General features: G+C 38.3%; 1 protein-coding gene across 2 annotated transcripts in view; it reads right to left on the reverse strand.

The window, feature by feature from the left end:
* ugp2b (UDP-glucose pyrophosphorylase 2b) overlaps positions 1 to 12,209 on the reverse strand; it is a 37,827-nt gene that overhangs the window by 23,931 nt on the left and 1,687 nt on the right. For both annotated transcript variants that reach the window (XM_078272545.1, XM_078272543.1), the window contains exons 2-3: positions 9,984 to 10,111; positions 8,649 to 8,756 (exon numbers count right to left, since the gene is read on the reverse strand). In XM_078272545.1, coding sequence (XP_078128671.1) covers positions 8,649 to 8,756; positions 9,984 to 10,082 — 207 coding nt within the window. In that variant the 5' untranslated portion in view covers positions 10,083 to 10,111. The remainder of the gene's footprint in view (positions 1 to 8,648; positions 8,757 to 9,983; positions 10,112 to 12,209) is intronic.

Genomic DNA, 12,209 nt, shown 5'->3' on the forward strand with positions numbered 1-12,209 from the left:
TGTTGAACATGGTCACTGGTGTTGGATCTGATTAAAATGAAAACAACGTGCATCCTATCTGGATGTTTTGCCACAGCATGTCTGTAATCTCACTTTACCCCTTAAAGCAACACCAAAGATTATTTTGTACCTCCAGCATTTATAGTAAGTAGCATGGTAGTAGGTTTTTAGGATGTGGCTGTGTGTGGGTGTGAAACAGGTATCTTATTTAATTCCTTCAGAAGGAGGAGTGGATTTACCTGCTCTGTAAGTTCCCATGAAGACTTGGTTACTAGTGTAAATATATAACCGCACAAAATACTGTTTTATGACAGTGAAACTTGGCAAAGGTGAAGCGGGTGTTGGTTAAACAGCAGACTGGACGTAAGCAGATGTCTTTTGCTCAGCCCAATTTTTAATCATGACCTTCTCCCAGCATTCTGATAGTTGGTTGGAAATGGTTCTAGATCACCTTTTAATAAAATGGACAGCTGCTTTTTGCTGTTATGAAAAACAAACTAGACAATACTGTGTAATATCATAAAAGTTAGTGTCACTTAATGCACACTGCTATTTGAGAGATACTGACGTCATTGTGTATTTGGTCTCAGTCTCATCTGGCTTTTATCTGATGGCTTTGACTCAAACGTGTGATTTCTCCGACTGCAGATATAGAAATGTTTCTGAGGTGTTGTGCCCTGAACCAGACGGAGAGATGGGACATGTGGCATGAAATATGTGAAAATGTTTCACTTTCTCCTCCACTGCTGAACTTAGTTTGGCAGATCTATGAAATTAATTAGGCTGCAAATAACAATTTAATTATTGTTTAATCTGTTGATTATTTTCTCGATTACTCATTTAGTTGCTTGGTCTTTAGTCTCGCATTGCCAGCCCTTCTTCCACAGCGCTGCAGAGGAAGGTCTGGCTAGTCCACACAGCATTCCAGGATAGGAGAAAAACATACTCTGGTTTATTGGCATTTCTTTAAACCAATCACAGTTGTCTTGGGCACCGTACAGAGCAACTCTGCCTCTGCAAATAGCCTCGGGAAGGAACTTGTTTTGGTGGAACATGTGTACGTTCAAAAGTTGTTTTAATCGTGCAACAGAAAACAAAGATTAGATAGATAGTCTAGCTAGCTGTCTGGATTTACCCTGCAGAGATCTGAGAAAATGTTAACTGTAGTGAAGAGAATAGGTTGATGCTTAGTCTAGACGCTAGTCCTGGGTTTATCACTAGGTTCACTCAGGTGTGTTGGCCAGAACACCACTTAAGGCCAAGTATTCCATGGTTCTTATTCTGTGTGTGTGTGTGTGTGTGTGTGTGTGTGTGTGTGTGTGTGTGTGTGTGTGTGTTTTTTCTTCTCATTTATGCACACTCTGAAGAATGCTTATTAACTGTGTGACGTCAGCTATAATATACAAACCAACACGCGCTTTAGCCCCCCTGATAGGGTTAGGGTTATGTGAACTTTTGTCACTTAATATTTTGTGATAAAATACAATGTTGAACATGGTCACTGGTGCTGGATCTGATTAAAATGAAAACAACGTGCATCCTATCTGGATGTTTTGCCACAGCATGTCTGTAATCTCACTTTACCCCTTAAAGCAACACCAAAGATTATTTTGTACCTCCAGCATTTATAGTAAGTAGCATGGTAGTAGGTATGCAGATGTCTTTTGCTCAGCCCAATTTTTAATCATGACCTTCTCCCAGCATTCTGATAGTTGGTTGGAAATGGTTCTAGATCTGGTGTTGGATCTGATTAAAATGAAAACAACGTGCATCCTATCTGGATGTTTTGCCACAGCATGTTTGTAATCTCACTTTACCCCTTAAAGCAACACCACAGATTATTTTGTACCTTAAAATAATGTTTCCAAAATCGTTTCAGTGGTTCATCAACTCGTAACGGCACTTCTGCATTTGCTTTGCGGCTCTCTATCACAACAAAATAAAAAATGAATAAGGATAAGAAAGAATAAGGATTCTTCAAAAAGAAGAACATTGTAGTGAGACAGTAAACAAGAAAGAAGGACTGATTTACTTCACAGTGAATTAAAAATGAACAGACATATCTTCGCACACACATATTTCATCATATCCATTTCTCTTTCGCAAGCTGCTGCACATTATATAAACTGACTTTGAGTTCAACACAAAGTCACAGCAAAAGAAAAAGTAAGAACTTTCTCGGGGTTTGGAAAGCAGCCTGCAAAGCAACACTAATATACTTTTGCTGCTCCATTTACCTACTGGCTATTCCCAAATAGTGCCCCTTTTTTAGGGTTTCAAATAGAGCTGCAACTAACCATTATTTTCATTATCCAGTGACTGGATTTTTACGGCCATATATAGAAGTGGCCGTAAAAAGAGCTCCATCTCATTCTTCCCCACTGTTCTTTCATTTTATACGTCTGCATAACTTGAAAAATTAGCCTGAAATTTAGCCTTAGCCTAAATGCCAAAAATATACCAATTTATTATTGCTGTGGCAGGTCAGCCTGTCATCTCCACTAGCTGCAGTAGTGAGTGGGCAATCTGTGTCAAAACTGGCTTTATAGACTAAAAAGATACTGAATTATTAATTTGGTTGGGGGAAGATTTTGAATCGAGCAGCTGTCTTTGCCAGTGGTTGTTAAAAAAAAAAAAAAAAAAAAAAAAAACTGTAGTTTACTTTTCTGCTAATTCCTTTACTCTCACTCACTGGGATAAGACGCTGCCAAATGATGCATCTTTACCCTCTTCCTCTCATCTCACACACACTCCCTCTCTCAGCCTGTTTCCTCATCTCATTACTGTGTGTCACTGTCATTTCTCGTAAAAATAAGTGAGGCAGCTCAGAATTGGGGAATGATGCAGTTACTCTTCACTGAGGAGAAAAAGACAGATCAGGCTTTGTGTTTGTGCGTTTGGTTACAGCATCCAGTGCCAGGCGATCAACTGAGGAAGTTTTGTCAATGTTCAGTGAGACAGAATCAAACATGGCCAACAAATGCCAGGCAGCAACATCTCTGCTATGAAACCGGCTGAAGATTACTTTGTAAAGAATATTTGGAAGGGGAACATCCTGTCGTTTTAACTGACAGAGCGAACAATATTAAATGCCACAGAATAAATACACCTTAATGCCTTGCTCAGCAGCAGTACCACTAGTCAGGATTCTGAGTGCAGCAGGTAAAATGACGGTGTGCAGGAAATTAGTAGATTTTTTAAATATTTCAATCTTAGGACAATTAGAGTGTGTATCCTTTCTATTTGATAACAATACTTCTATAAATGTGGGTACTTCATTATTAAATGCTTAATAAGTCGATAAGAGACAGGTCCAATAAGTCCAGGGTTTCCCGCAGCACTTTGCAGTTAAGGTGGCTGCCTTAGCAACACCAGCCTGCCGCCTTAACTACGTCGTCAAATTCTATCTATCTGTGCCAAATTTCGGTTCCAAAAGTGTCTGAGTGTGTAAGCGCAAGCTTATCTGTCCTCTCTGCATATTGACAGAGAGCAGAGCTCCGACACGGACACAGGCGCGCGCAGAGGTGCGGGCAAACTACATCGGCTCTGCAGTTTTGAAGTCACAGAGAGTCACAGCAATGCTGATAAAGTGGTTTCAATTGTGGTTACAGTTTTTCAAAACTTCACACAGACAGCGTTTGTTGCAATATGATATTAATGGCGAGGCGAAAGCGGTGACACTTCCTCTGAGACAAGCAGGCACAACAGTGGTTTCTATGCCCTGATGAATGACTGACAGGCTGAGGTTGTAAGGCAAGGCAACTTTATTTCTACAGCACCTTTCAGCAACAAATAAAGTCTTTATTCTTTACCCGGTCTGATGGCAAACCCCCACCCTACGACCTTAACTAAAAAAAAAAATCTGAAGTCAAAGGAACTCTCACTTTTTGGTGACCCAAAAGCTAATTTCTAAAGCACTAGTTAATGATTTACTAACTATTACTTGTAAACCCTTTATCAAGGGTGCCTTATTAGAAAGTGTTTCCATTTTAACACATTGTGTTTGTTTTTTTTCCCCATGCTTTGTGATTTTACCAGTCAGTCTGATTTTTTAACTTTTGAGATAATGCTTTGATCGCTCCATGAGGTTCTAAATAAAATCACTAATGTTTATTTGTATGACTTTTCTCTAGTTTTTGCTATTTTACTTGTACTGGATACTTTCACCTCTTCAGACCTCTAAGAATGCTTAAATGAAACAATCTAAGATGGAAAACACACTTATAGTTGCTGTTCCCTGCTGACATCCATATTAAGACACAAGCAGACAAATCAAAAAAGGTTGGGCAACACTGTCTAGTCATCACTTCTGCCAAACACATGTAGTACAGCTGCCTGGTAAAGATTTTAACACATCAATCTAAGTCACATCGGGCCACATTCATATTCAGGGTTTAATCTTTAGTTTAGACGTTGAAGAAGCTTCAGAAACTCTTATGCCTTAGATACATGATGGTATTTATATGTGAACTTCTGTCACTTTAATGATAAAATACAATGTTGAAAATGGTCACAGGTGTAGGATCATAAAACAATGAGCATCCTATCTGGATGCAACATGATCCTGTTTATTCCACAGAATGTTTGTAACCTCATTTTACCCCTTAACAATTCATAACTGCACTATTTCTTTATTATCTTGGGAGTCATATTTTCTACAATCACAACGAAAATCAAAAAAATACACAAGGATAAACCCCTTCTATATAAAGCGGAATATTGTAATGAGACAGTAAACAAGGAAGAAGGACTGATATACTTCACAGTGAATTAAAAATAAATGATCATATCTGGGCACACACAAGCTATTTCATCATAACCATTTCTCTTTCTCAAGCTGCTTCACATAAACTGACTTTGAGTTCAACACAAAGTCACAGCAGAAGAAAAAGTAAGAACTTTCTCGGGGTTTGGAATGCAGCCTGCAAAGCAACACTCATATACTTCTGCTGCTCCATTTACCTACTGGCTATTCCCAAATGCTGCCTCCTGACGGCTCAACATTTTGACTGACACACAACACTGTGTTCAGACTTCAAAGATCCTCCCTTGAGATCAACCCGAATCAAATACGTTTGCACTTTTTAAACTCTGTTAAACCTTGCTGTCTTGTACTTTAAAGTTCACACATAACATGGTGTCCAGGAAACAGAAGCATCCCTTGTGACTGAAAACTAAAGAAGACTTACAAAATGAGCTTTTTTGGTGAAAGAGAAAAAGGAAATCCTGCACAACCAACTCACAGACACACCGATGACTTGGCACTTTGATTGAATTTGTAGGTGACTGACCCACAGCAAAATGAAACTTAAGACTCCTGTGATTTCTCGAGATAGTGAATAGTCAATGTACAGTCTACAGAGGTCTACTGTAAGTAATGAAGGCAGGAACATTTAAGTGGGGCCTTTTAAAGTCAGTCTAGATTACTTTTCAGTGCAGGGAAACATACACAAGCTGATCTCTGAATTTGACTAATACCACGTTAACACTACATCATCACATTAAAATGACCTTACTGTATACACTTAAATAATGAATGAATAAATAAATAAATAAAGCTGTCTTATGGTGGGAAAGAAAGTTTGCATTGGAAATGGCTTAGTTAGACGTGCGTTTCTGAAAAGGAGAACTAGGAAGCCCTAGTCATGGGTGCTAGATTCAGTCGCTGGGCTCTTGGAACGAGACAGAAACAGCCCTTTGGCATCTACGACTGAGCAGCCCTCTTAAGGATCCACTCTGCTCACCCCACCTAGGGTCGGGACTAGAAAATGGGCTCTAAAAATGGCCTGCCTTAAACCTCCTGACTTGATTACTGCATCCAGAGGGATAACCACACACGGTCAGAAGCACAGCTTATTCTAATGTGCCACTCTTGTCACTAACGTCAGCTAGACTCCTAAAATGTGCAGAGCAGGTCATTGTATTATTGGTTGCTCTAGTGGGAATCAAATCCCTCTTGACAGTGTTACCACCATCAAGCAGTATGTGTTTATGACTTTGTCCGATCTAGCAATATTTCACATGGCAGTAGCATGGAACAAATACAACACAAAAAGGACCATGGATCCCTCTAACATGCAACTGAGCCGACAAGGAAGTGCTGTAACAGTCGAGATGTCCTGAATCCCAGAGGTCATCTAATTCAAGTGTTAAGAAATTGTTGCACACTTGCAGCTTTGATGCACAAAAATACTTCAGTATTTCTAGATTAAATTGTTTTTTTGCTTTAAATAAACAATACTAATTCACTGGCCATTGGGCTTGCAATGAGTGATACTACTTGGTTATCAGCTTATCTTTAACCTGTCACATGTAAGATAATAAAACTTCAAACTCTTCTGTCTACATCTTTGGAGATTTTGGCTTACAATTGCCCCAGTAAATACTCTAAGGATCTGAAAATGAACCACACATAATAAAAGAATTTACAATGAGCCAAATGTGTAATTTACAGTACTTCAATAAAACAGATGAATGATTTACAGTTTTGTTTGTCTGAGTCAAGTACAACTCAGAAACCAGAGTCAAGTATTCGACAGGCCATAATGAGAAACATTACTTTGGTCTAGTTATTGGAAAGTAAGGAGCCAGCATTTGAAAAATAGTAACTCTAACAAAGCATCACTAGTTTAGGTAATACTTAAGTCCTTACACTAACAAAACAATTCCAATTCCAGAGAACTGCCTCTAATAACTCCACATGGACTTACTATTATACTATTCAAACCCTAAATACACACAGAGGGATCCACAAATTTGAGATGGTTGAGTGGCACATAGCATTTGTGAACCTTGAGCACACATTAAGCGAGAAGGATGCCCCCTATAATCATTTTAGAGTAAAAAAAAACGTACCAGTGACTCAGCAGACTTGTCATATATTTAACATATCCCATACTTCTGGTACAATCCCTAGTGTTTGGAAATCTGCTGAGGTTGTGACCCAAGTTAGTTAAATAATTACTGCCCAATTTCCAAACTGTGTTGTTTGGCCAACGTTTTTGAAACCTTGGCCAAACAACACAGTGTGGCCAATGTGGAACATCTAACCAAAAACTGAGGAGAAAAACTGGTTTCCCTTTACAGAAATAAGTCTTGTTTTTCAATTTTCAGTGGGAAAACTGTGGCGCAATCACACATAATGTCTGTTTTTGATTATGGTGACATTCTTTAGATGCGTGCTTCCATCTGCCACAGTGAAGCTGCTTGATGCGGTATATCACAGCACTCTGCGGTTTCTTACCCATCATTGTATTTTTTATCAAAAAGATTAAAAACAGGCTTCGGGACTGACTCAAATTAGACCGACTGGTTTCCATTGAGACATTCAGGGCGATGCGTTACATAGGGACTGCTCTTGCTTTTAATATCGCTTTTATTTGCCTGTATCTGTGATTCTCATTTGATTTTATTGTTTATATGTCAGGTCTCACGGCAGTTCGGGAAATTGTCACGTTATTTTTTTTATCTAATGATTTGTGTATATGGAAACGGTCATCTCGGTTTTTTTTCGTGGTGCTCAGCACGGAATGGGAAGCATCTATATGGAGGTTGGGTTTAGGAAAAGAAGAACGGGGAAAGGACACGTCACACACCGGGACACAACCCGCGGTCTCTGGGGGATGCGCGACAACAACGCGCTGTTTTATTGCTGTGGGTGCAGCCTGATGTAAGCTGAGTTGTACATATTAAGTGGAGCAACATCCACAATGGAAAGAAAATGAAGAAAAGTGGTATAAAACGTGGCACACAACAAGTAAAACGACAAGTATGGATGAGCATCATTTCATTTTTTTAAACTGAACAGAGTGTTTGGCGTCATTGTGTTTAATGCTTCGGCTGCCTCAACTTTAACTTGAAGCTGGGTGTTGTTTAATGACAGCTCATCATAATGAGTGACAGGTGTCGGGAAGGGAGTTTGATCAACTGAGCCTGCGACTAAAATCACACGAGTGACTCAAGGTGAAAAGCTGCATACAGTTGCTTTCATTTTGCATTTTTAACCTGCTTGGTGCACCACATCTTTAGCTGCCCAATACAAGACAAAAGAGGGACTTAATGGTGAATATTTTCAAATACAAAAAGGTGTTGAAAGGTCAATATCTGATCGTGTGCACTGTTGAAACACTTGATTCATGATGTCCATCAGCGTGTCCATCAGCGTCATTGTTCTGTTTATCTTTTAATCCCTAAGAATGAGGATAAATGGTTGACAACTTTCCAGAGTTGTAAAAATCTGCCTCATAGTTTTAGTGCAGTGTTTAATAAGCCTTTAAACTTGTGGGTGTATCACTCAAACTGGAATTCCTGGATGGTTATCTCATCTGTACCATTAGCAACATGCCTCCATGCCCGTTGGTTAGAGATTATTCATGTTTTGTATTGGATGTTAATTACTTCTTGGTGTATTAGAGATTGCTTTCTGTCTTCTGACAAGACAATATCAAAAGATAATGTGTGTACAACACACATTTAAAAATAAATATTTTCGAGAATACACTCGTAAGATGCAGAAACATGAAGAGCCACTGGCAAACAACAAGTTCTTATGTGGGATCTAAGGGATGTAAATCCAGAGTTTTCTTTCTCACCACAAACACACAAGTACGTGCAGTAACACACAAAAAACCTCCACAAACTCGACTCACCGAGTCCTCTGGAGGTCTTTGTATCTTGATCCACTCTATCGATGGCCCCTTCACCTGCAGAAATCTGTGGAAAAGATTCTTGAAGCCCTCAAAGTCTTTCCTGGACACCTGAAAAACACAAGGATTTTATTTTAAGCTTCATGCATTTTTAGTCATGAGTACAATTTTGCCCAATCAGAAATGTATTCATTTGTCCAGAAAGATAGTAGTAGAAGTACAGTTTGCTTCTCATAGTGCACAGATTATCTAACAGGTTTCTCTAATTCAGGGCAGTTTAACAAACTGCAAGAAAGATGCTGAACAAGCTCTACAATATGCCATCCTAAATATTTGACTATAAGGTTATGTCTTTCTCTACAATCTTCCTTATAATGATTTGTGTGATTTTGTTTTATTTATAAAATCTAGTGGTTTGCAACTCTAAGTCTTGGGTTGCTTTTTCCCCAGGTTTGTATGTTATTAGTTTTCGAATATGGTTACACAAAATGAAAACAAAAAAGGTAATGATAAAAAAAAAAGTAATTTACAGTCTTGAAAAAAAATGTAAATAATTGATTTAAAATGTGTATTTAAAAAACAAAACAAAAAATGTATTCCTAGAGGGTAAGAAAAATAAATGACCATGAAAGTTGTCCGTCATTGGTATCACTGGAGAACCTGTACAGATCAACCAGTTTGTAACTAAGAATGTGTGTGTACTCCACAGCTGTGTATGTGCACATGGCTTATTGGCTTGCATAACTTCTAGTGCTTAGTGCAAGTACAAAAGCTTTTACTGTAAACACACTTGAACACGTGTGTGAAGTACTGTGTGACCGACTGAGCCCTCGGACCCTTTTTTTCTTCTGTGTATCATTTCCATCTTTTGTGATTGCTGGCAGTTTGAGAGTGCCTGGTTAATGTCTGAAAGAGCCAAAGCCTGTGTGTGTTCAGCAATGTATTGTGACATCTTTGTCTGAAGGTTGGTGATTGCTTTATATAAAATGAAAATCAATGAAAACAGATGAAATATGCTCAGTCTAGCTTTCTTGCTGCTATTTCATAGACAGTTATGATTTCAGTCTTCTTCTTCTCCCAACACCAGAATTCATTTTGTGTCCAGTTGGGCTGGAAGTCTCTAAAGACGCATTATATTATGATTTAGGCTTAAAAACCTCGCCTACTGCAAATTTATGACGTATATTTTATGTATGTGTGCGCGTCATGTAGGTGGGACCCTCATTGACACAGTTCTTCAGTATGTGTCACTTTTGTGTTTTTCCAGCGTTTCTGCATGACCCAATCACCCTCTAAATCACAACCAGATGGTCGGAGAGAAAGGGTGTGTTAGTGTACCTCTCTCTCTGCGCCTGTGGTGGTGTCCAACAGTTTCTCCAGCTCCGTGTGCATGGAGCTCTCCAGCTGCTGCCGCATCATTTCCTGGAACTGAGCCATCCCTCCTTTGGCCACTCCTTTACTCAGACCTGAACAGGCAAGATAGTGGAAGATGTGGGGCAAGGTTTAACACTGCTGCAACATACTTGCATTTGTACATATTCTAGATCCTCAAAAGTATTCTTTACTCATTCCATTAACTCAAACTATCTGTTTTAACCTTGTCTGACACTGAACTATTTTGGATTTTTTTGTATATTTGGATTACTGAAGTTCTACTGATATTCTTATACATATTAAAAATCAAACTAATTTGGATCACAGAAGCTGGAAAAATAGAAGTCCTAAACCGTAATACAGAAAAAGTACAGAAAACTTAATCTGGAGCTACAAAGATTAATCAACTAGTCCATTAACAGAAAAGAAATCTAGTATTGGCCTCTAAACTCCAGTTCAAACAGGCTATGGTAAAAATCAAAAGCAAGCAAAAGACCTCAACAGCTCTGTAGTCACCACAGCTGTCCAACACGACTGGTAAACACTGACCAATTAGACAGCTTCGACAAAATGTAAATAGTGTAATTGCAGGTTGGGTGAGATAAAAGAAATGTGACGAAATGAACCTGTTGAGTCTGTTCTGATTTCTGTGGTGTGTGAGATTATTGTTTAGATTAGACCTAAGCCTGTAGGTGTAAGCCTAAACTGTTTTCAGATTCTCAAAAAATACTAACTTAAAGTAAAAAAACTAAACAAAAACAAAGCAAATATTATAATACAGTTACCCTACAAAATGCAGGTGTGTGGTGGCAAAGCCAAGAGGCTTCTGTGTGGCGGACCTTAAAGAGTAATAAATAAGACATACTGGATGATGCTGGATGAAATTATCAAACAAACATACGGTATGTCCTTAAGATACTAATAAATAGTAGTATGTTACATACCACTATTTATTAGTAGCTTAAGGACCATCTATTGGCTTTATATAAAAAGTAAAAGTATTTGAGTATTTCTGGTAAAATGTGGCAAGACAAGACATATCTCTGTCACCACGGATTGGCAACATTTGCAAAAGGGATTTGCACCATGCCAGTGTTTGTCATCAAGGGCAGAAATAAACCAGGTGCTGACTAACTTCTGTGACTGTGGTATCTAGATTATCAATAGTCAATAGTAGGGGTGCACGATTCAGAAAATGTCACGATTCGATTCAATATCGATTTGATTCAAAAACGATTCTCGATTAAAAAAACGATTTACAGTATGTAAATGTAGTTACTTTTCCCATGTGATTGCAGTAGACATACAATATATATAGTTAGCCTACAACATGCAGGTGTGTGGTGGCAAAGCCAAGAGGCTTCTGTGTGGCAGACCTTAAAGAGTAATAAATAAGACATACTGGATGATGCTGGATGAAATTATCAAACAAACATACAGTACGGTATGTCATATATATACTCTATGAATCGATTTTGAATTGGTAGAGGAAAGAGGTGTTTTGCACACCCCTAGTCAATAGATTCATGACGGCATTTTAGAATCTATATCCATTACTTTATTGTTTTAATGGATTAACTACTTTAACTAGTCAATTAATTGTTTTTTTAGTCTATACATGTGAAATAATGACAAATGCCTAGGGTGTGAAAGCTGTATCCATCACATTTGCAGTTTTTACCTCATTGTCCGTTTAAATGATTTACTGATAATCAAAATTACAGTTGATTGATTGATTGAGTAAATCGATTTATCGCATCTTTAGGTAGTTAGTCAACTTGACAACTAACATTTGGAGGTCTGGTTCTCTTCTAAATACTTAAAAGCAATAGTGGATGTTTCAGAATTTAGTAAAATAACCTGCAACTGTGCCCCAAAATCCACTCTCATTGACACATTAGAATTTTTCTTGAGGGCTGAATGCTTTTTTAATGGCAGTAATGTGTAAATTACTGGCAGGCTGGTTGCTTATTAGACAACAGAAAAAGTACAGACACAAAAAAGCAAAAGGGTAGCTGATGAAATATAAGCCTGAAGTAGTGAAATAAATCCAGTGCGAAAAAAGGAGAACCAGAATTCACTTCTTTAAAAAAGGTCCATACAAATATTTGTATTGAATTTGTCAGGTTCTGCATGGTGTGTTCATGTACAGATTTCCCATCCTGTACATCATCATTTAAGTGTTTAGAG

The sequence above is a fragment of the Sander vitreus genome, chromosome 17, assembly GCF_031162955.1.
Source record: "Sander vitreus isolate 19-12246 chromosome 17, sanVit1, whole genome shotgun sequence".
NCBI lineage: Eukaryota > Metazoa > Chordata > Actinopteri > Perciformes > Percidae > Sander > Sander vitreus.